The sequence below is a fragment of the Numenius arquata genome, chromosome 18, assembly GCF_964106895.1.
Source record: "Numenius arquata chromosome 18, bNumArq3.hap1.1, whole genome shotgun sequence".
Lineage (NCBI taxonomy): Eukaryota > Metazoa > Chordata > Aves > Charadriiformes > Scolopacidae > Numenius > Numenius arquata.
In genome coordinates this window covers 8,662,956-8,683,320 of record NC_133593.1, presented here as the reverse complement: position 1 = coordinate 8,683,320, position 20,365 = coordinate 8,662,956, and the positions used below count along the sequence as shown (strand labels likewise).

The 20,365-nt window shown below is 37.0% G+C and overlaps 2 protein-coding genes across 3 annotated transcripts in view; one reads left to right on the top strand and one right to left on the bottom strand.

Annotated features, from left to right (window-relative positions):
• ASPA (aspartoacylase) overlaps positions 1-20,365 on the top strand; it is an 83,549-nt gene that overhangs the window by 54,041 nt on the left and 9,143 nt on the right. The window contains exon 1 of one of the 2 annotated variants that reach the window (XM_074160740.1): positions 19,499-19,561. The exons of the other annotated variant lie outside the window; for it this stretch is intronic. Coding sequence (XP_074016841.1) covers positions 19,499-19,561 — 63 coding nt within the window. Of the gene's footprint in view, positions 1-19,498; positions 19,562-20,365 lie in introns of those variants that run through there. 2 annotated transcript variants of the gene reach the window in all.
• Positions 12,448-17,342, bottom strand: SPATA22 (spermatogenesis associated 22). Its single transcript, XM_074160761.1, has 8 exons — positions 17,300-17,342; positions 16,753-16,881; positions 16,004-16,058; positions 15,773-15,868; positions 14,385-14,739; positions 13,943-14,072; positions 13,002-13,099; positions 12,448-12,639 (listed from the first exon to the last, which is right to left on the bottom strand). Exons 1-8 carry the CDS (start codon positions 17,340-17,342, stop codon positions 12,448-12,450), a joined length of 1,098 nt encoding a protein of 365 aa, XP_074016862.1.

The window sequence follows — 20,365 nt, the reverse complement described above, 5'->3', positions numbered from 1 at the left end:
GATTTAAAACAGACCTGTGAGGTGAGCAGGTGGGGAAGAGAAGGGAGCAAATGTGTCATGTTGAATCACGACATTTCAGGTGATCTACACATCCCTGCCCGTCTTTTGGACCTCAGCCCCTGCTCTAAATAGCTCTTTAAGAACTTGGAATTGACAAGCCAGAGCAGGAGCCAAGACCTGCTGTAGGCTGGGCAGCATCTCCCCTTCCCAGGCGAGCGGCTCCAAAGGAGAGACAACATGCTGCAAGGGAACGTGTCTGCTGCTGCTGCGTCCAGCTGCTTATGGACCCAGGCTGATACTGTTCCTTGCTAGGGAATGCATCAGATGGTGAGTTGAAGCTGCACTTGTTCTTAGCCAAAAGATCAGGAGAAGAAGTATTAAGAGGTATTAATTTAAGTTTTCAGTCATCAATTTCATTCTCTGCCTGTGCTGGAGAACATACTGGTTTTGGCATGGAGAGGCTAGTTAAGAAGAAGCATTTGCCACCTTTATTTCTATTTGTAGAAATGGAGTTGAGCAGTTAACCCATGTGCATTGCTTAGAAAATGTATACCATATTATGTTTACCTAAAATACAATAACTGAAATACGCACTTATTATTAGCACTTCTTAACTGTTGCATAAAATGTAACACAGAGATAAGGGAATATAGGCACATTACAGGCACAATACATCCTGAACCTGCTGCTCTCATCGAAAGAATCCAACACTTAAATATGTCGATATTATATTATTAGTCTGCTTCTGTATTTGCTGTTCTAAAAGAGATGAAGTGAGCATGACTGAAATAATTTCCAAAAAATTAAATAGAAAATCTATATAATTATTGAAGCAATACAAAAAAGGAAAATCGCAATGGCTTCCAAATTAGAGTGCATCTGACAGTCCCCATTCCTTAGCTCTCAGAGTCTTGTAAGATTTTGTGTAACAGTCTGCTATTTTGAGAAACATTAGCTCTTGTCTCTCCCTTTTACAGTCTGCTAAATAGGCTCTATATCTTCTAACCTTGCAGATGACAAAATGCACTCCTTCCCCATAGTCCACACAGTGCTAGATCATTTCAGCCTTTTGAGTAAATGACACGCAACTCTATAACTGCATGATTAGGCCCATAGGTTACCAGATTACATCTATAAATCTTCACCATAGCTACCACTCACTTGGCAGAAATAGTGAAGTTTCATCATTTGTTCTCATGTAGAAAACATGCTGTGAAATGCAACCTCAAAGGTCACTCGGATGGCATTTCCTTTTGTGGCCCTTAATAAACCTGCAGCTAATGCAGCAATTACCAAACCCAATTACCTCTATGCTGGCTTCAGAGAATTTCTTTTTCAAAGTCTGGATAGTTAGATTCCACTCCCTTCAGTTAAAAAGTGAGGCAGATTCAGCTGTTTGTAGAATTGTTAATACATTTCTAAAACAGGCGACTTGTGCTATAAGGGCCTGTCTGAATGAGGAAGTTGTGCCAACAGAACCTGACTGGGGTATCTCAGTGGTACTAACAAGATGTGTGCAAAGAAGGTGCATGGGCACTCTTATTTCAGTGCTAGCTTTATTTAAAATAACCTGTTCCTATTCTACCTCAGATAAATCCAAATAAACTGAAATGGAAAACATTGTCCAGCTTTTTATATACGTATATTTCCCAGTAGTTTTGCATATATGCATATATATAAATACACAAGTTACTGTATCTGATGCAGTTCCTTAGCTTGTGAGCTGTAGTCACATACTCAGCATTTATTTAAAACTAGAGTTTGGAGACATTGTACAAACTAATACATTTCCTTTCTTAGCTAACAAAGGAGTTTGAGAAGCTACATAGCTTTTGTTAGAACCGCATTTATATTACAGTTCCTAAGTCCCAACTTGTGAGTTGCACCATTTAGAAAAGCTAAAAAAGGAACTGGTATGATCTACTTATTTGGCAACAGTCCAGCACTGATACATGCTCTTCAAATCACATCTTTGACTGAAATGAAGCCAATGGGATAATTCTTTACAAAGGAGAAGAGCTAAACTGTAATATGTTAGAAGTGGCTCTACCATTAGTATGAGTTCCAGCTCTTTGTTCAGTTACAAAGGAAAATAGCTACATTTTGATAGCAAGTATATGGGTGTTATTATCCCTTCTCCCTGCTCTCCGTTTTGCTTTCCTTGGAGGGAGTAATTGCTAGGGCTGCTTTCAAGAGTTTGAACTATAGGTACCCGACATGCACCTGCCAGGAGCTCAGCAGAGCAGAATGGCATTTAACAGTGGTCCCTGTTTGCCCTGCGCCTCCAAAGTTTTGCTTCCATAACAGTAGGATTTTGTCTGGTTTGTTTTATCTGTGACAGGTCACTTTCCTATTTATTTTACTTATACTCTATTGGCATTTAAAATGATGCCTACGGATTATTAGACGTATTTCAGCTCTCACCAAAATTACTCTAGGTAATGCTTCCTTTTCTGAAGTAGCCAAAAAGAAATCACTGATTCATGGATCGCCCAAAATTCCATCTTGTTTCTGTTTGTACACTCATGCGCAGCTATTACCAGCAATAACTGTGACCTTGGATCTTATTTAGCATTGTCTTTAGGTTTCCAGTCCTTGGAAGAGACATACAGCCATTTCCTTACAGGTATCTCCTTACTGCGCCACCTACGTCCAAAATATCCTAAATGTAGTGACCCTTCAGGCATGCTACAAAAATATTTGTTTGGGAAGAGCACTGGAAAGTATTGAGTGTAGGTTAGTCAGTGCAGCAGGACAAGAGGTGATGGTTTTGAAGATGTCTGGCTATGTTACTCCTTGAAAGGTTTTCTCATTGCCACCCAGAATTTAGCTGTATTTCTGGCTCTGTGTTAGGGCGTCTGAGGCTTTGGATCAGCATCTGCTTTCTCATTTAAAATGATGTAAGTAAAATCACATAAACATAAAGAAAAGCTTAAGAGGCGCTAATAAAATTATTAGATTAATAAAACGTATAAACCTGAGAGGAAATGTGTTATTCAAAGGCAACTGCTTGTGCATAAGAAGAACTGCCAGCTTTAAGAAGGGAGGTAATGGATTATATGTGAGAGGAAACTTCTTGATGAGTGAAAACTGCTTTGGTAGATTAAGCTCTGTCAATAAAAATGTTCCAAGAAGCGATAAGACTGTGATAATCTGTAATAGGGTTGGAATAATACTCTTGCTGGCCTATGATTCAGCCCTAATTCTAATGATTGTCTGATATGTCCCAAAATCTTGCAATTAATCTGTCATTGTCACAAGTATCAGGAATATAATACACCCCTAAAATAAGCAAATTAAACTTCTAAGACAAACTAATCTTCGCACAACAGGTAATTTCAGGAAGATAATTCATGCACACAGCGTATTTTACTACTGGTGATCAGTACTACTACTACGCATCATCTAAATGTAGTAACAAATACAATAAAATAAAATAGCTTTTTCTGATCTTTATAATATTTGCGGTCCACCTCTGGATTTCCATCCATTTCAACATTAGTATGGAAGGATACACATAAACTTTGCCAAGTTTTCACATTCCTGCTTCACAATACAGAAAACAATTCAATTATTTCTGTTTCATACATTGAAAACTCCATCAGTCTTGCCAAAAGAAGAGGAGATGGAAAAAGCCATCTTTTGTACATGGTATTAAAGAGTGTTGTACGTTGGTGCCCTCTACACACACTCTAGAGAACTGCATTACTTTGGTTTGTCTGGTTTAAAATAAACTTGAAAATGGGACGTGATAAATTTAAATAATTAAACAGTACTTCAGGAGCTTAATGAAATGAATGAACCATTGCAATGACAAAGAGTTATAGTTTATTAGATTTTAAAATAGCAGAAAATGCTATTTGCCCTGAGTAGGTGTCATTGATTCAGTATTATCACCAACAGTTTAAAACTTTTTCTACAAAATGCTCTTTTTTCCCTAAAAAGAAGTATCCTCCTTTCTAATAATATCTTATACCTGTTAATTAAAGTTATTTTATTTAGAAATCTACAAAATCAGGAATCTACTCTTTAAAAAAAAATAGGTAAGCCGTATTTTTTAAGCTTTGGGCCTGCCCAGGGAGCAAGAGCACAGCGCAGAGGTTCTGCCTTGGCTGGGAAACCCTTCAGAGGAGAAACTGCCATTTACCTTGTGGCTGTAGGACACCAGTGAAGTGAAGAGGATGTGAGAGGATGAGGGTGAGACTGTAACTGCTTGGGAGGGCAAAAGATTATGAAGTAGAAATAAAAAGTGACTTACAGTTGAAGCAAGGCGCGCGGACTTGACTTTAGATTGCCTTCAGTCAGCAGCAGCTCTGACTTACTGCTGAGAACTCAGGGGATGAGGAGCTTGCACTAACAAATACCCTGTGTCAAATAATAAAACAAAAAATGCATGGTTTTAACAAGACTGATGGGAGATGAATCAAATTGTCAGTCAAGCCATGTTAAAAAAAGGACTCCAACTATCCATTTTACCAGCAAGTCCCCTCTATGCTCCATATGCTTCGTGCTATAGAACAGACCCAAATGTGTTGTTGAGGCTTCTCATCATCTTGTGTGACAGCGGGATTACAGTACACATAATGGTAAGATGCGCTCACTCCTGTATTCTGACACCTTTTAAAGTGATGTTTGTTGTTGGAAAGCCGTGCAGAGGCGTAAGTGTTATATGAGGAGCCTAAATGGAGCCCCACTGGTTCTTTGTGTGCTCTCCAGCTAACGGCACTGCTGACAGACAGCACTATTAAGTAGTCATTAGCACCGTGTCTGAAAGCTTGGCTTCTGCTGATAATAACAGGCTATTCAATATTTTGAGCCTTTGTAAGAAAGAGGGCGCCTAAATGAGAATAATGAGGTCATTCTATGACATGCCTGAGGATATGAAACCATGGGTAACTTTTTAGCCCGTTTGATATGTGAACACATTACATTCCACTGTGACAGATTATTTCTAGCCTTCAAAAAAAAAAAGCTTCTTCCATTAAATCACACCATACAACATCAGCACCAAGTGGTAATCAAAACACTCGTGTCACTGTATAAAGCACAACCTTCAAAATAATTCTGTGTAACACAATCGGAAAAAAACCATATATATGGACATGTGAAGTAGAGCAAGGAATTGAGATACTGTCAGAAAACCAGCAAATTTTAACAGTTAGCAAAGTTTAAAAGGATTTTATGATAAAATGATCGCTTCCAATTCTGCATAATGTTTTCTTTCGCTGACTGAGATGCATGGACTATTTTGGCTTTGAAAAGATGAACAAACTGAAATTTTTAATTTTAGACCTGCTTCTTCCTTAGAGCAGTTGCTGTTTCTCTTAAAACTGGTTCGCTTTCCTTTGCAAACGGGCCCCATGTTTTACAGAAGGTTTTGCACCATGGGGCTATTTCAAGATTCTTTGTGCAGTCGAGCAGACGGGGTTTTGTGTGGGGCCATGCTGTGTATCCATGTCCCACTGCAGTCCCACAGCACGTCATTCCGTTTCCAGCTGTATCGGCCAACAGCTACAACCTTCATAGGTCTATGGATCAACAGGGATCAGTTTGTTGCTCAGCTTTGCAGTTTAACATTCTCAAACTTCACAATTCCATTAGAAGTCGTCTCCCTTCTTCCTGGTTGTTCTCCAAGGTTGCTTCCCATGTTGCTGCCCACAGAGGTAGGGCTCAGGGAATCTTCCTGGGCGTGCAAGAGTGTCACACAACTTCCAGGCTGTGCCGGCCCTTAGCTTTTTCTTCTTTTGGGAAAGCTCAGTGACCTTTGCTAGACCAGTTGTTTGCCTGTGTCTACTTTAGCTTCATTGTAATTATATTTTCGTTTTGCATTGTTTTTAGTGGTGTCATAGGTGTGTAATTAAGGGACATCTGCATAATACAACTTACTTCTTTGTACTTAGCTTCAGTTTCTGTATGTTTGTTTGATGTTGGAGCCTAAATGCACAAGGACAGCTGCTGGGAACTCAGTGCCGAGCTTGTGAGCTCCCTCCTGCCCTGGGCACCCACAGCAGGGGCAGCTGGTTGAGTATTGGGGAGTGTGAGATGCGCACGAGACATTGCGCTGGGGAGGACCTTCCCCTTAACTGTCTGCTTCGCACACCTGGAGCCTGGAAAGAGGGGAATGCCACAGCCTCCTTTCCTTGGGAACCACTGGAAAAATTATCGCTCGTGAAGGCTTAAAGGAAAAGAGAGTGGTTGGTGGGAGCAAGGGCAGGGAAAAGCACCTTGCTCCCAGAGAGCTCCACTTACTGGCAGGCAGTTGCTCTTTGTACCCATACAGGAGTTGCCCTAGAGGGAAACAGACTTGGAAGTTGGCTTCTGTTCCAGTTTCTCTCCTTTTAATTTCCATTTTCTTGGTGTTACTGTTTTTTACAAGGGATTAACTCAGCGGTTCCATTTAGAGTAGAAGGAAAGGTTTTATTCAAATTATTCAGGGGCTTTACAGGGTGTGTTAAACTTTTTGACTTCACCCAGCCCTCAAACTTATTAAAGGAGTTTTTTCATTAAAAAAGATCAATGAGTGATTGCCCCTTTTTTAGTGGATACTTTTGAGATTAAGCCTCTCCAATGTTATAATTGGAGTAATATGTACACGCCCTACCCAAAAGGCAATTACAAATACAGAGAATAGCAAAGTATTTGTTTTATAATCCTAATGTTTCATTAGATGTTTGCTGGTTATGAATTATCTACCAGTTCAAACATAACAGTTAATTCTGATTACTGCTATTCTCGAATCACTAACAATCCACCCTGAATTTGAACAAAACACTATCCTGGAAGAATGGGAAGGTAGGAAAAGGGACTGCTTCGTGGTGTCTTTATGGTACATAAAATAAAGCCTTTTAAAATAGACTGCAGATTTAAATAGTGGTTATTCAGTAGCAGAGAGGCTAGAAAACTAAAAATGGTTTCTCAGTGTTCTCCCAAACAAGGGGTATCCACACTGGCTGGGGTGGCATAACCCTTTGCATCAGCCTCACTCAGCCCCTCTTGACTTCCAAGGTGGGCAAAACCAGGCTCTGAGACCCACACTGGGAGTGTTTTAAGGCATCTTCATCATAGTCATGATTTATACCTTGGGCAGTCTTATTTTCAAAGCTGGAAAAGTAATTCTGCTCTTCACTAAATTAATTGCATAAGCCATGATCTGTAAATATAATGTGTATTCATTAAAGACTAAGATCTGTGAAGTTCTATTGAAAGCTAACAGATAATACAGGCAGTGTAATTGCAGGAGGCAAGTCTGGCTTTCCAACATCAAGAGGTGGCTTAAGCTTTGTATTTTAGACATATTTCTTCATTATGCACTGGATTAATCTGCTGGTGTCTTTGGCCAGAAGGAATAAAAGATGACTCGCTGGGAGAGATTTCCTTCTACTTTAACTCTGTGCCTTTACTTACCGAACCTTTAGTTTTCTACAATATGTCCTGTTGTATTTACCGTGTGCTTTTAAAGCCCAAGCTGTCAAAATTCAGTAATATTAGAACTTTAGGTTCTAATACTTTAAGTCTCAACTTTGGGTCAAAAATTTTTCTAATCCTCATGTTTACAAAGCAAATTCCAGTAAGTATACTGAAAGACTCTGATCCTAAAAGCCAAATAAAAAGAAGACAGATTGTACTGTTTTTTCATCTCACAATCTTTGGGTCAAATGTAGCATTTTTTAAGCAATCTGAATTTGCAATACTGAGAATGTGCTAACGTTATCAGAACCTGATCAGTAGTATCTGAAAAACTACGTTTAAACTCTTTCATTTAAAGTTTTTATTTGGCAGAACAAAGTAATTGTTTGTCTCAAATACAAAAATGCTATTGAGAAGAAAATCAAGCTGGTTTGGAATCTGCAAACTTAGGAATTCTTCTCCTCTCAATTCCACTGTATCTGAATCATCTTGCTTTTTAAATGGCTACGTAATTTGGATTACAACGTTTCTGAAGTGATATAATGGGCAAGAGTTCTCATGAAAAAAATCCCAAAGCCAACTTGCTACCATGTTATGACACTGCTGTCCGTAAGAGGTAATTATGAAAAGGAAGATAATCTGACAATCGTAAGTTCTAAGCTACGACTTTTTCCCATTGATTCTAATATCACATATATTTGCCTTTCTAAAAGAAGGAATTTTTTTCAAAGGAATTAAGTGTTTGATAATAACTGTGGTTTTTTTCTTCTCTCTAGTGTTCATAATGGCTTCTGGGCTTTTAATTTACCCTTTTGGTTTCAACTCTGCTACTGTGAAGAGATTCTGTGAGAATTCAGACATCTACTATGCAGGAGACTGCCAGATCGGCTGGGGGTACATGCTGGCAATTGTTGGGGTCATGTTGTCTGTCTTTTTACCATTCTTTGCAAAATATGCACCAAAAGAGCACATATCTCCAACTCCAATACCTACTATTTTATAGTATTTTATTACTGTTTAAGAACAGAACATTCCTGTCTATGGGCAATGGGCAGAAATTATTATAGCACTTCCATTTAGCTGTATTGCTAAAGAGCAAAGAGGAGATGGGGAAGAGAAGGTCAGATTCACAAAGACCAAAAGTGCATTGATAGTCTTCCGTACGTACGAGCAGCAAACACTCTGGAACTGAAATAAGATGAAGCAGCAGCCTTTATACTGCTCTAAACATATAGTGGCATAATGCCTTAGACAAAAAAAATCAGTTTATCCTCAAAACATCTGTCTACCTCCCAGTTTCTTTTGTGTCTCAAAATTGTAAGTCTTTTAAAAGCTTCAGTTCACTTTTTATATATTATTAAATGTCAAAACTTTTATGAACCCAATAATTTTAAAATCAATAACGATATTTTGTTACAATTGTTTTGATTAGTGACAAAAGCACGTACTAGTAGCACGGCCTAAAATTAAGTTTGATATCTAAAATGAACTGTATACAAGAAAAGTTTTTTTAATCTATATGTATTAGTAGTATCTGCATATTTTAAGTTGTTGGCACACTTTTTAATAATGATCTAATCGTCAAGAATTAGAGTAAGCTTCATGAAGACTTGCATAAAATTTAAGTTACTTCTTTTCAGAGAAAGAGAGGTCTAACTACTTCCAAAGGCTTCATGATGATTTAATAGTTTAACAACAGGAAAAAAAATGCCAGAGAATTTTTTTTCAGTGTTTCTTAAATTATAATTTTAGGTGGACTTTTACAGACTTGTTTGAACTATTAGAACTCTAGATTTTGTTGTTTGATTTTTAAGGCCAAAAAGAAAAATCTGTTTAAAAAAAGTATGTGCCCAATGGCCCTTATATGTAGCGATAGTACAAGACAGAATGAACTAGATTCTAGTATTTCCATTACTATTAAGAGCCCATTATTGTTTAAAAAAAAGTGAAGTGAAATGCTACTGATCACAATTAATAAAAATCTGATGCCGTATCAGAACTAGCAAATGGCCATATTTCATGAGTTTGTATGTGAAATTTGTGAAGTCTGATTTCCACAATAGCACTGAATTCATTACTATCAAGCATTGAAATAAGTGCACTTGATTGCCTTAAGCAAAAGAAACATTGGGTTCTAATCTCACTCCACTGTTCTGTTTTTCATTTAAAAGAAAAACTGAATTCTAATTCTGTTCCCATATTTTATTTTCTATTATTTATTAAAAAAAAGAAGTAATCACATAGATTATATTTAATTCAGAGCTGTACTTCTTAGTTTTGTATTTTGGCACAAACCAAGTGATCAAATTTATTCTTCACTTAGCTGAGTCCAGCTGATTCCTGAATTTTTTATTTTTTTTTAATGGAAAGTGTACATGAAGGGACAGACAGAGACATGTTGAGGATGTATAAGAATGCAAACAGAGAGAACAATCACTGTGTTATTTTAATAAACATCAATGACTTCTGTAGTCTTGTTTACATTCCTCACCCTTCTTAACTTCAATGGAACATCGCATTGTTTTCCAAAATAATTGTCTGTTGTTACATTTTCATGCACTCTAAAAGCAAATTCTGCACATAAACACAGCAAGTTCCATTACTAATCTTTGAAAATACAGGTTTCAATGTAGAATTAAGTACACCGAGAGATTGCGTGTTACGCATTTTTGCTCTCAGTGACTAAGGAATTCAATCTTCCAAATATTTAACAAAATAGGTTGAAGGAATGCCTCTAAAGTAAGAAGAATAAATTTCAGTCACTTCTGTATAGTAATGTACTTTTCAATAATGTCTTACACTTTTTTTTTAATGAACGGCTGAAATTGACAATTTTCATATGAGAGTCAGAAAAGTGAGGAATAACAAACAACAAAGAAAATCATCACCACAAAGTAGAGAGACAGAGATGCAGGCTTTTCTTTCCTAACCAACCTGTGCCTTTACACTAGAACCATTATACAAGACAGGATCAATATGGTTAAAAAAACAAACAAAACCCAACAACTGAAAAATGTTGAGTAATGTGTATAAACTGTATTACGTAGGGTTTTTTCTGTTTTGTGTAATGTTTATGACTGTTCACTTAATGTTTCACTAGAAAAAGTGATTTGTTAGTGTAAAGTAGAAAACTTTTTTTGCAAAGATCTAAACACTTACCGAAAGTAAAACTATTTTAGATTTTTATTAACAGCCATAACATACCTACTAGACACAAATGACTTATTCCTGTCATTACTTATTAACATAACTTTCACATGTGCAGAACTGGAATCATCAATCATTCAACTGAAATCAGTAGGACTACATTTGTGTGATGTTGATGACACACACTGACGCTTGCAGGCCTGCTCCCATAGTTCAAGCTTCCTTTGCAGTTTTAAATTACTGTTACAGTGGAGCCTTACAATTTACAACACTGCTGTCCCAAATCCTTCACTTTTTAAAACTCAACTTCTGTTGTGAACATGGTCAAGCTCCACATCCTGTAATATTCTGCACCTTTTATGAGTTAAGCTAATGCTTCCATTTGGAACTTTCTTTAATATTTTATAATATATAAAGGAAATCAAATATACGTATATGACCTCTAAAACTGGATAGACGAAACTCTCCTTGAAACATCCACGCTCAGAACCAGCTTAGCACAGAAGGTAGAGATGATAATGCAAGTGATTCTTAGAACAGTTAGTAAACCATATACTTTAGATCCTCAACTGGAACTTTAAGGGGGAGTGTTGCCAATACTACATACTAACACTGACAGATCACTTTTTTAAATAAAGACTGTCTGCGCGTTAAAACTGTGTAAAAGCGTTTTCCTGTTACAAGTCAAACGATTTACTGGACCAGGTTCAAGTTTTATTCTAAATATATAATTTTTTAAGTGTAACTAAAAGCTGTATTTTCCATTAATGTGTTTCTGCGTTGACTAGCTGGCTCCTTTTTAGAATATTAACTGTTTTCTGTATTTGACTTGTTGGATACAATATTTCAATTATTTTAAATGTGAAATTTCCAATTGCCAACACTGTATAATAAAATTTAAAAAAAAAAATAATCACACTGTTCACTGTTTTCTTGACAACTCTTTTGTTTTACAATTCCCACAGATCTGGTACAAAGCTACTGAAGTAGGGGAACTAGCTAAGGGGAAAAGGAAATAGAAACAACAGGAATAATCTATGAAAGTTAATGTTTGAAGGTAAAGACATATAAACATGTACACAGTCCATTCCTCATGAAAGATGTTTCTATGGCAAAGGCAAGGAAGTTCTCTGTTCAAATAGTCATTTCTCTCCAACTTCCCCTGTGTCCTTGAGCAATCTTCCTACAGCTTCAGGGTGTGTTGCTGTTTTATACAGGCGTTATACTGATTATTTATTTTAAAAACCAACATGAATCAGATAACATATCAACGGGGACCATACAAATACCTAGTATATACAGCTGCATCCTGTGAAATCTTTCTGTATATCTATTATGTTCATTTCTAGAAAAGCTTTAACACATGTTCTTGTAATCCAGCAAAGGAAGGGGAACCTGTTAGTCAGAACTGAAATGAAATAAAGATACCTCCCTACTTTCTACCAAAGAGCAGTTTTAATGCAACATGCAGAGGCAAAGAGAACTTTGTTGACGTTTGTTTGCTATTAAACTCCTCAAAAGAAGTATATAGTCAACATTTTGAAACAGGTATTGAAGGAATTTCTAAGAACTGAAGATCATGAAAAGCAACAGCAATCTCAATTAGCATTGAAGATCTTTTCCTAAAACACTTGCACTACTGCAAAACTTCAATGTTTTAATTCAGAATTTTCTCCAGTAAAATCTATAAGGGTTTTGTTACATAGTAGATTAAACTAGCAAAGATAAGCTATGAAAAGTAATAATGGAAACAAAACATTGGTACTAACAGCTGTTGGATAACCAGCATAGCGATATTTTCAATCAGATTTTCTGTTTTAGTTTTGGAAAATGCTTTAGGATGTCCAGCCTTTATGGGTAATGAGTGAAAAGTATCAGTTTCAGACAACCGTTTTAAGTTTCATTCATTTTTTTTACATATGCTGTCATCTCAATATCTGCAATTTTAACAAAATCTTGGAAAGTGTTTTGTTCTTGAATAGTTGCTGGTCTTACAGAGACGCACTTGAAAATGTTTCTTTTTGCATCATAGTTTCCCATGCACCTGTGCACTCGACCTCTAATTAGTCTTGGAAGCTCCCGGTCCTTCATCAAAAGCATAATAAACAAATAAAAAAAAATCATATTACCTAACATAAAAGCTTTCAAAATGGCTGGTTTCTGAAGACAACATCAAACACAAAAGGAATTTACGTCAGCTTTTTTGCTATTATCAACTCCTTCGAAGCTGAACTGAAAGTCCCACCTTTTTTGCTGAAACACGTCTGGGGATACCTAAACAGCGATGGATTATTACTCTAGACCAGTTTGGGAACAATACAGTATAAGCATCCAGCTTTCCTTTTACACACTAATTTTCTGTTTAATCAGAACAACATATTGTTAGCTTCATAAAAGGCGTAATAGCTAGTGGTGTCTGTGTTATGTACAAAACCAGGAATACTTACGATTTCGTAAAATACACAAGGCAGAGTCTCCTTTCCATCTCTCAAAAGAAAATTCTTTGCCCCATATGGTCCAGGTGTGACTGCAGAATCAAGCGTACCTACACCATTCAGCAAAATTAAATCATGATGTAACATCAGAGCAGCACTAAGTATGAGATACAAACATACCATGCCAATGTTTACTACACAAAAGCACCAACATCTACCAATTCAGCATCGTCTTTCTGTGAGAACTTGTGCTGACAGCACTGGAAGTTCCAATACAATTTATGAGCTTTACATAGTCTTTGTACAGCAAAATTGTATATGATATCTCTCTGAACTGAGTGACCAAATGGGCTTTTCATAACCATCACTGTAAACAAGTTATTCCCTTGTTAAGCAGAGCACAACACAGTTCTCATTAAGTTTTATTGATCTTCATATGCAAATCGGCTTTAAATATTTGCAACCTTGTCAAAGTAATAGTTTTCTGAGATGCCATTACATTGTATTCTTATTCATCTTGCTTTAAAGTTTAGTTATTTCAGTCTTTTGTCATGTTCATTTCTCAGATAACGTCAATTAATATGCAAAGTAAAACACATTAAGTCACCTATGTTTAGAAGTACTCCAGACTTGAATTTATTCTAGGTAAATTGTATTAAAAATGACTGTAAAACTGTACCTCTCTGTTCCTATTAAATAGGAAAATTTATTGTAACATCCTAAAAACAAGAAAAGAAAATAAATAGGGTGGAAAGAGCTGAAATATACCTATTGTACCTATTTTAGTCACCTTTGAGAGCTGAACGGATCTCCCAGTAAGAAAATTAGCTGGTGCTCATGCCAGTATTTTGTGGGATTAATTATTTCAGCTATTGTTCCTACAGTTAATAACATTTTCTCTTGGCTGTTGTCCTACCATTATTATCAGTTTTAGCACAATCTACCATGCTTACCTAAAACTTCAAATAATAGTGGAGTTTTATCAGCATATTGACTCCAGTGCCTCATACTTTCAATGACTGCAGATAAGATTCGCAAAGAATTCTTTTTTTCTTTAATTTTTAATTGAGATGATGAAAATTCCTTTCAGAGGATAATGAAAACTCAAGTTAGATATACACATTCACACCATTTTAAAAGGCACACAGACATTTATATGTTATGCTAAATATCCAATATTTACATTCAAATTACAGTATTTGTTCAGACTATACAAACAACTCCCTGCCAATTTATAAGATCATGCTGAGGGTTGTATGAAAATTTCAATTCTAAATTTTCAGAAACTTAAGGGTTTACTAAGGCAGCTAGGACTGATGAAAGCCTCATCTTTCCTCAATTTTCTTTACTCTTCTCTTCATTGTATCTTCCTATTCACTCTCTCCATAAGTTTACCTGAGTTTTGTCTTCTGGAACACAATCAGATTGGTTTTCATTCATTTTATTTTGCTGAATATTGTGGTTAAACTTATATGAGAGACTACGATCCTGCAGACTTCTTGAATCAGTGTTAGGTTTCAGTGGCCACTGTCCTTTAGATGTGTATGTTTGGCTGGTTTCTGTTGTTTTGACATGCTGAGATGAATTACGGTTACCAGGGGTTTTTTGCTGCTGAACAGTTTTCAAACTATTTGAAAGGCTCTCAAACTTTCGAATAATTCCACTATAAGATCTTGAATCTGTTGTATTATTTAAAGGAGCATACTCATTTCTGTTCCAAACCTTAGTACTGGGAGCCTTCTCTTCTGCCCTGCAGTACAATGTAAGACATAGTTCAGTATCACAGTATCTATTCTGAACACTCAGATATGTAATAAAAGCAATCTATGTATTGTTGTTTTAGCTTTAAAAACAGCTGTTAAATACTCAGACTCAAAGCACTTGAGTATACACTTAAATTTATCCATATACAGGGTATTGATCACACCTGTGCTTAAATCCAGCTGAATTCAATAGGCCGTAAAAGCTTGCTCAATTATCATCCTGCCCTGTAGAAGGAATCTTTCCTGACCCAAGATTCACATTTTTTCCACAACTCTAAAATCAAATAAGCAAAGCTTCTTCTGAGAGGGATATTTTCAAATTGTTCTATCACCATCCCTGAAGAAGTCATTTTACAACAAACTCTAGTGCTGACCTTATTATTTCTAACACCCTTGATTTTATAAAGGCATCTCAGAAATTCCTTCCACCTCTATTCCATCTTGCCCTTGTTTGAAACATTCGCTCTCTTTTTGCCATTGGAGAGGAATAGGAGGAAGGGAACAGAGAAAAAGGACAATCATAACATTGTTGGAAGTTTTCCTGCCAGCTCTATGCATCTGAACCTGTAAGTTTTTCCTTGGTTTATAAAAGCACAGAGTTCACAATTATATTCAGTTTTGCTTAAAAGTTTTGATATACGATGACCCTTATTACAACTACAGAAGCTTATTTGAGTCTGTTGATAAATTTTACTTCAAGTAAAGGGAAATCTCAAAAAGTTACATCTAAGACACGCAAAATTCAATCAACTTTTATGGCAAGACTGAATTTTAGGCCAGATAATAAAGCTAGATATTAGGTCTGATTAATAGGCCTCATTAGGTACACTGGAAAAGATACTTAATTTCAGTGGCGTTTGGCTCATAAGCACAATGGAATTATTGAAGACTACAGTGATGATCCGAGAATTAAAAGGGTCTCTCTGAATGCTACAAGAATATGGAATAACATAAGATATATTTTCACATGCGAATAATTTTGGTTAAGGAAGGATAATAAAAATTAAAGACTTCACCAACCTGCAGGCATACAGTTTTTTTCCAGCATTTGCTAAATTGGACTTTGATGCATTTGGTGGTTTCATAAGTGAAGGAGCGACCTGATGTTCTGTTCGGCTTTCAAAGACAAGTTTAAAGTATCAGTGACAGAGCCACAGCGTTATTGTAAGACAGACACATGGATCATAGTTTGTGAAACAATTAGTACCCAAATAAAAATCAATAAGCAACAAATAATTGGCTTTTACATACCCATTGTCTGCTGCTTTCTGTAGTTCAGCCACTTCTGGGTTTGCAGTTTCCCAGCCTAATTCTCAAAAGACAAAGGATTTAATATGGATACAAACTGAAAAGATTGAAAGGCAACAGGTCTACTTAGGGCTCCTACTCTTCATCAGCTGAGTGTTCCACAAATAGTCTCACAGAGGAAAGAGAACTAAAAAAAAATTAAAAAAAAAAGGAACTCTATCTTTTGATATCTGTAATTATAAGGCAACTTCTAACAAGTACGTTACTCCTCTAGACTTTTACTTTATTATAAGCAAACTTTTTTACTTTATTATAAGTAAAACATAATGAAAGTACTAAAGGCGGAATTCTGCATCATTCTTTCCAAGTAGAATTTGAAGAACATAAGTTCTCTTCTGAATGACAAGAAAGACATCTTATAAATGTTTCTTCTTGTAACACAGGACTTGAATGTTGATTGAAATCAACTGAAAACAAAAGGTCAGAGTTTCAAGAGACTCTATTTAAATGCCAGTGCTACTTCATTCTCTAACACACAAAGAGTCAAACTCCCTCTAGGCACAAAGTATAAAAAGCTCAATTGTATAGAGCAGAAAGAAATTTCCTGGAGGACATTTTTTTACATAATGAACTTTTCAGAAATAAACAAGGATGATATAGTTCTTGATAATGTCTAATTTAATAAAATACAATAATAAAGTTAAGATTTATTTGGATTTAGAGCCATTGCAAAAAATACGTATCTTATTTACCAAATGATGTGGGAGAAAAGTTGTAATTACGTGTCCCAGAACTGGTACCTGACTCATTTTCAAGTGGATTTGAAGTGAGGGGCTGTCTATTCCTTTTCTTCTGATTGAACAGAGGTACAGGCAAACAACCTAAAATTAAATTTCAAATAATAATACTATGATTCCAATAGCAAAAGGGTACACAATCCACACTTAAAATATGTAAAAAAATTTACTTAACAATTATTTTACAGCACCCAGAGGAATTACATTTCATCAACATGTAACAGACCAGCCATTGCCTCCCAGAATTTCTATTCCCAGCCCTCTGTCCTGCGCATAATCCCGTGAACGAGACATTTCCCTTAGTGACCAGTCCCCTGACCCTATTCAAAATCTTGCCCCGTGCTGCAATAAAACAGATAACCCATGCAAGTCCACTCAGGAATTGGGGGTCTAGGACTGAATACTCTATATGCTGTATGAATACTGCATGTGTGTGTGTGTGTATAGATACATATAAGCATAATGAGGTATGAACTGTAAAGCACAAATGAATGGATGGTACCTGCCGTGCTGCGAGTTGAGGCGTCAGCCAAGCTCCTTTTCATTTCTTTGCCGTATTTTAATAGGCAACACCGTTGCCTATTAATTGTTGATTACTCCAAATTTGCTGTATGGAAGTGGGACAAAGCAGTTTATGGCAGTTTCTCTTAACTCTACACCCAGTGACATCCATCACTTCAGACAAGAGCCTAAGGTGTGCGAGCAGTTATACTGAATTTAGAAGATCCACAGGTACACAAGTAACAAGCAATTGCTCTTTGCAGATTAAGGGCTCAAATGACTACATTCTTGATGTAAAAGTTATATAATCTACTTCTTTTAAAGTGGTTTAAAATATTGATCTCACTTCTGAATTTAAAAGCACATACACATTCAAATACAAGGATTTTTTTAAATCCTGAAAATAGAATACTAATAGAAAATGAATACTTACACATTGCTGCAAAGTGTGATGGCAAAGTACATGGCTTTGAGTAAAAAACTGATTTAACTGTTCTGTAAAAAACAGTGTCACGCTTCAACAAATAACTTCTTTTCTGTACTTTATGGTACAGACCTAAAAGCTTTAGCCAATTTCCTTATACATAAAATACTTCACAAGTCAAACCCACATTATTATCAGCCAAATATTTGGAACAGATAAAGTATATATTAACATATTAGGTACATGTAGTTTGTCGTATTTTTTTCTGATTCCTTTGCTTGTATAGTGAATGCCTATACCTTACTCCATACATCGAGGATACTACACAGACTGTTGTGCAGCTTTAGTTGCTATTCTGTCAAAGTTAGCTACTGGTGCATAATGCCTTTAGTGGTACGTGAATAATACCACATACTTGTGTGTATAAATAATTTAAGACATTACCGCTACATTTGTTTTGATCTGGCAGTTAACAATAAAGATACTGCTAAGAATGAAGCATAATTATCTACTACAGCTAGACTAATAGATCAAGTCACGGTTTATTTCTGTGAGATATGTCAATTACGTGTTACATTACAGCAACTTCTAGTTCATTGCTGTTACACAATTTAAACTGTACTGCTAGCACTACGAAGCCTAACAGTCACCAGTGACTTGTACAATAAAACCCCATAAACTTGACATTTCAGTTTATGAAGCCAGTTTTGGGGTTGCATAGCATTTCAGATTGCATGGTTTTGCTTTCTGTTCCCTCTTGATGAGCAACCAAAACGCAGACCTATAGAAAAAAAAAAATTCAGCTAAGGATGCAGAGGAGAATACCTGGGTAAGCCTCCGCTGTACCTCACACAGCAGCACCAGACACCGGCTAAAGGCGCCTGAAGCCCTTGCTGGAGGCTGAGGGAGAGGGCTGAGGCGAAGCCCGCCAAAAATAACGGTCCGAGAGGGAGCGCCCTCGAGCCTGAGGGAGCGGGAAAAGGGCGGGAAGGGGCTGCCCGTGCGCTGCTCGCTGAGGCGGGGCTGGCGCAGGCGCAGTGGGCGGCCCTGAGGGAGGGGCGGTGGCACCGGCCCGCGGGGAGAGGGCGGCGAGGGTGGGGGGGCACGGTTAAATTGGTGCTTTCTAGGATTTAATCAATTACCTCGGTACCCGTGGAACTGGTGCAGGTGGTGTTATGTTCAGCACTTAAGAGAACCCGGGGCTGGAGCTGAATTGCCACAAATGTGTGAACACAAACATAGATATCAATAAAAGTATCTTGCATTCTCAATGCTGTTTTCAACCACTCTTCTGGGTTGTACACACTGATGTTGTCACCTGTGTAAATCCTGTCTGGTTCCTGTATAAAACCTTCGGCAGGAGTGGGGCCTGTCCTGTTTTTGTAATCCTTCAGCCTTGGAAGGCTTTGGTAGCTACGCTTTGTTTCATTTACATTTTATTATTGCATATGTTTTTCAGCTCGTGGCACAAATTCAAAGCACTACCAGATATTTGTATGTAGTATGTGACAGCAGTCTGAACTCCTAATGAACTAAACACGATCCTACACCATTTTTCCAAGTGTTAAGTATTGGCACAGCACAGGAATGAGGGAACGGTCCCGGTGTTTAATTGAGAAGAGCAAAAGCTTTTCAAGTATCTGCATTTATGCCACAAATTTGTGGGTGCTCATAACACCCTGGGAGACCAGGAGTTAAAAGCTGTTTGGAAGTAAAGTTGTTCTAAGGGTATAAAAGAAGCCTCCGGGGCTTTAGTTCCTAAACTCATGTTTGGAAATGTACTCTATCTGTCCTAAAAAAGCTCTTCTTGGGAGACGAACTTCTTGCATGTTAAATGAGGTAAGTGCACAAACGATCTCTGTGTTTCATTCAGCGTTTTGCAAGGAACGATAACCGCTACAGTACCGCCAGCAATAAAAGGTAAACTATACGTTCTAGCTCGGCATTTTTGCATTTTGCCGTTCACTCTCAGAACTGCTGTGGTGTTTAAATGCAGCAAACAGAGATTTGGAGCGTGAGGGGTTTTTTCCCAGGCAGGGTGTAAATCGCCGTCCTGGCACCACTGCCGAGGAGACGGGGGTCAAAGGACAGTACAGAGTGTCCAGCGCTGTAAAATACAACTTTACTGCTTTGTTTAATAAATTACTTAATGATGATTAAATACCCAACAGCTTCCAAGTGCAGCAGTAATACATCTGAGCGTTTAAGTAAACAGCCTCTCTGTATTAACTCGCTGTAAGGTTCAGCAAACCTGTATGCACAAGCTAAAACAGAGAGAGCAGCTTTGGTAGGAGATATATTCCTGGCAGAACTTGTCTTGATAAGTCCTATGTTTAGCTTCATTTTCATAGCCCTACAGTCTATGAGCCTGGGTTATTAAGGCTCTCCCAGGCAGGAGCCAAATACTCCCTCAGCCACTGGAGTATAATCTTAATAATGTTCAATAAACATTCTTTATTCCCTTGAAATATAACATTTTTTTTTTATATTTATATTGTATGTTGGATACTAATTGCAAATATTTCTGTCATTTACAGCAGTTATTATTACAATTTCTATTATTAAGACCTTTTATTCAAACTGTTTTGATCCTCATGATGGAAGTTATGGCTGCTCTTTAGCTTAAGTTTCAGAAGCCTCTCC

What these genes read in the sequence shown, in the direction of transcription:
- SPATA22 (XM_074160761.1), bottom strand. Translation starts at nt 17,342, where the DNA reads ATGAAAAGGAGCTTGGCTGACGCCTCAACTCGCAGCACGGCAG. An exon ending in CTCAACTCGCAGCACGGCAG is followed by an intron (nt 16,882 to 17,299) that starts GTACCATCCATT and finishes ATTTAATTTTAG; the next exon opens with GTTGTTTGCCTGTACCTCTG. An exon ending in CTTTTCTCCCACATCATTTG is followed by an intron (nt 16,059 to 16,752) that starts GTAAATAAGATA and finishes TTTGAGAATTAG; the next exon opens with GCTGGGAAACTGCAAACCCA.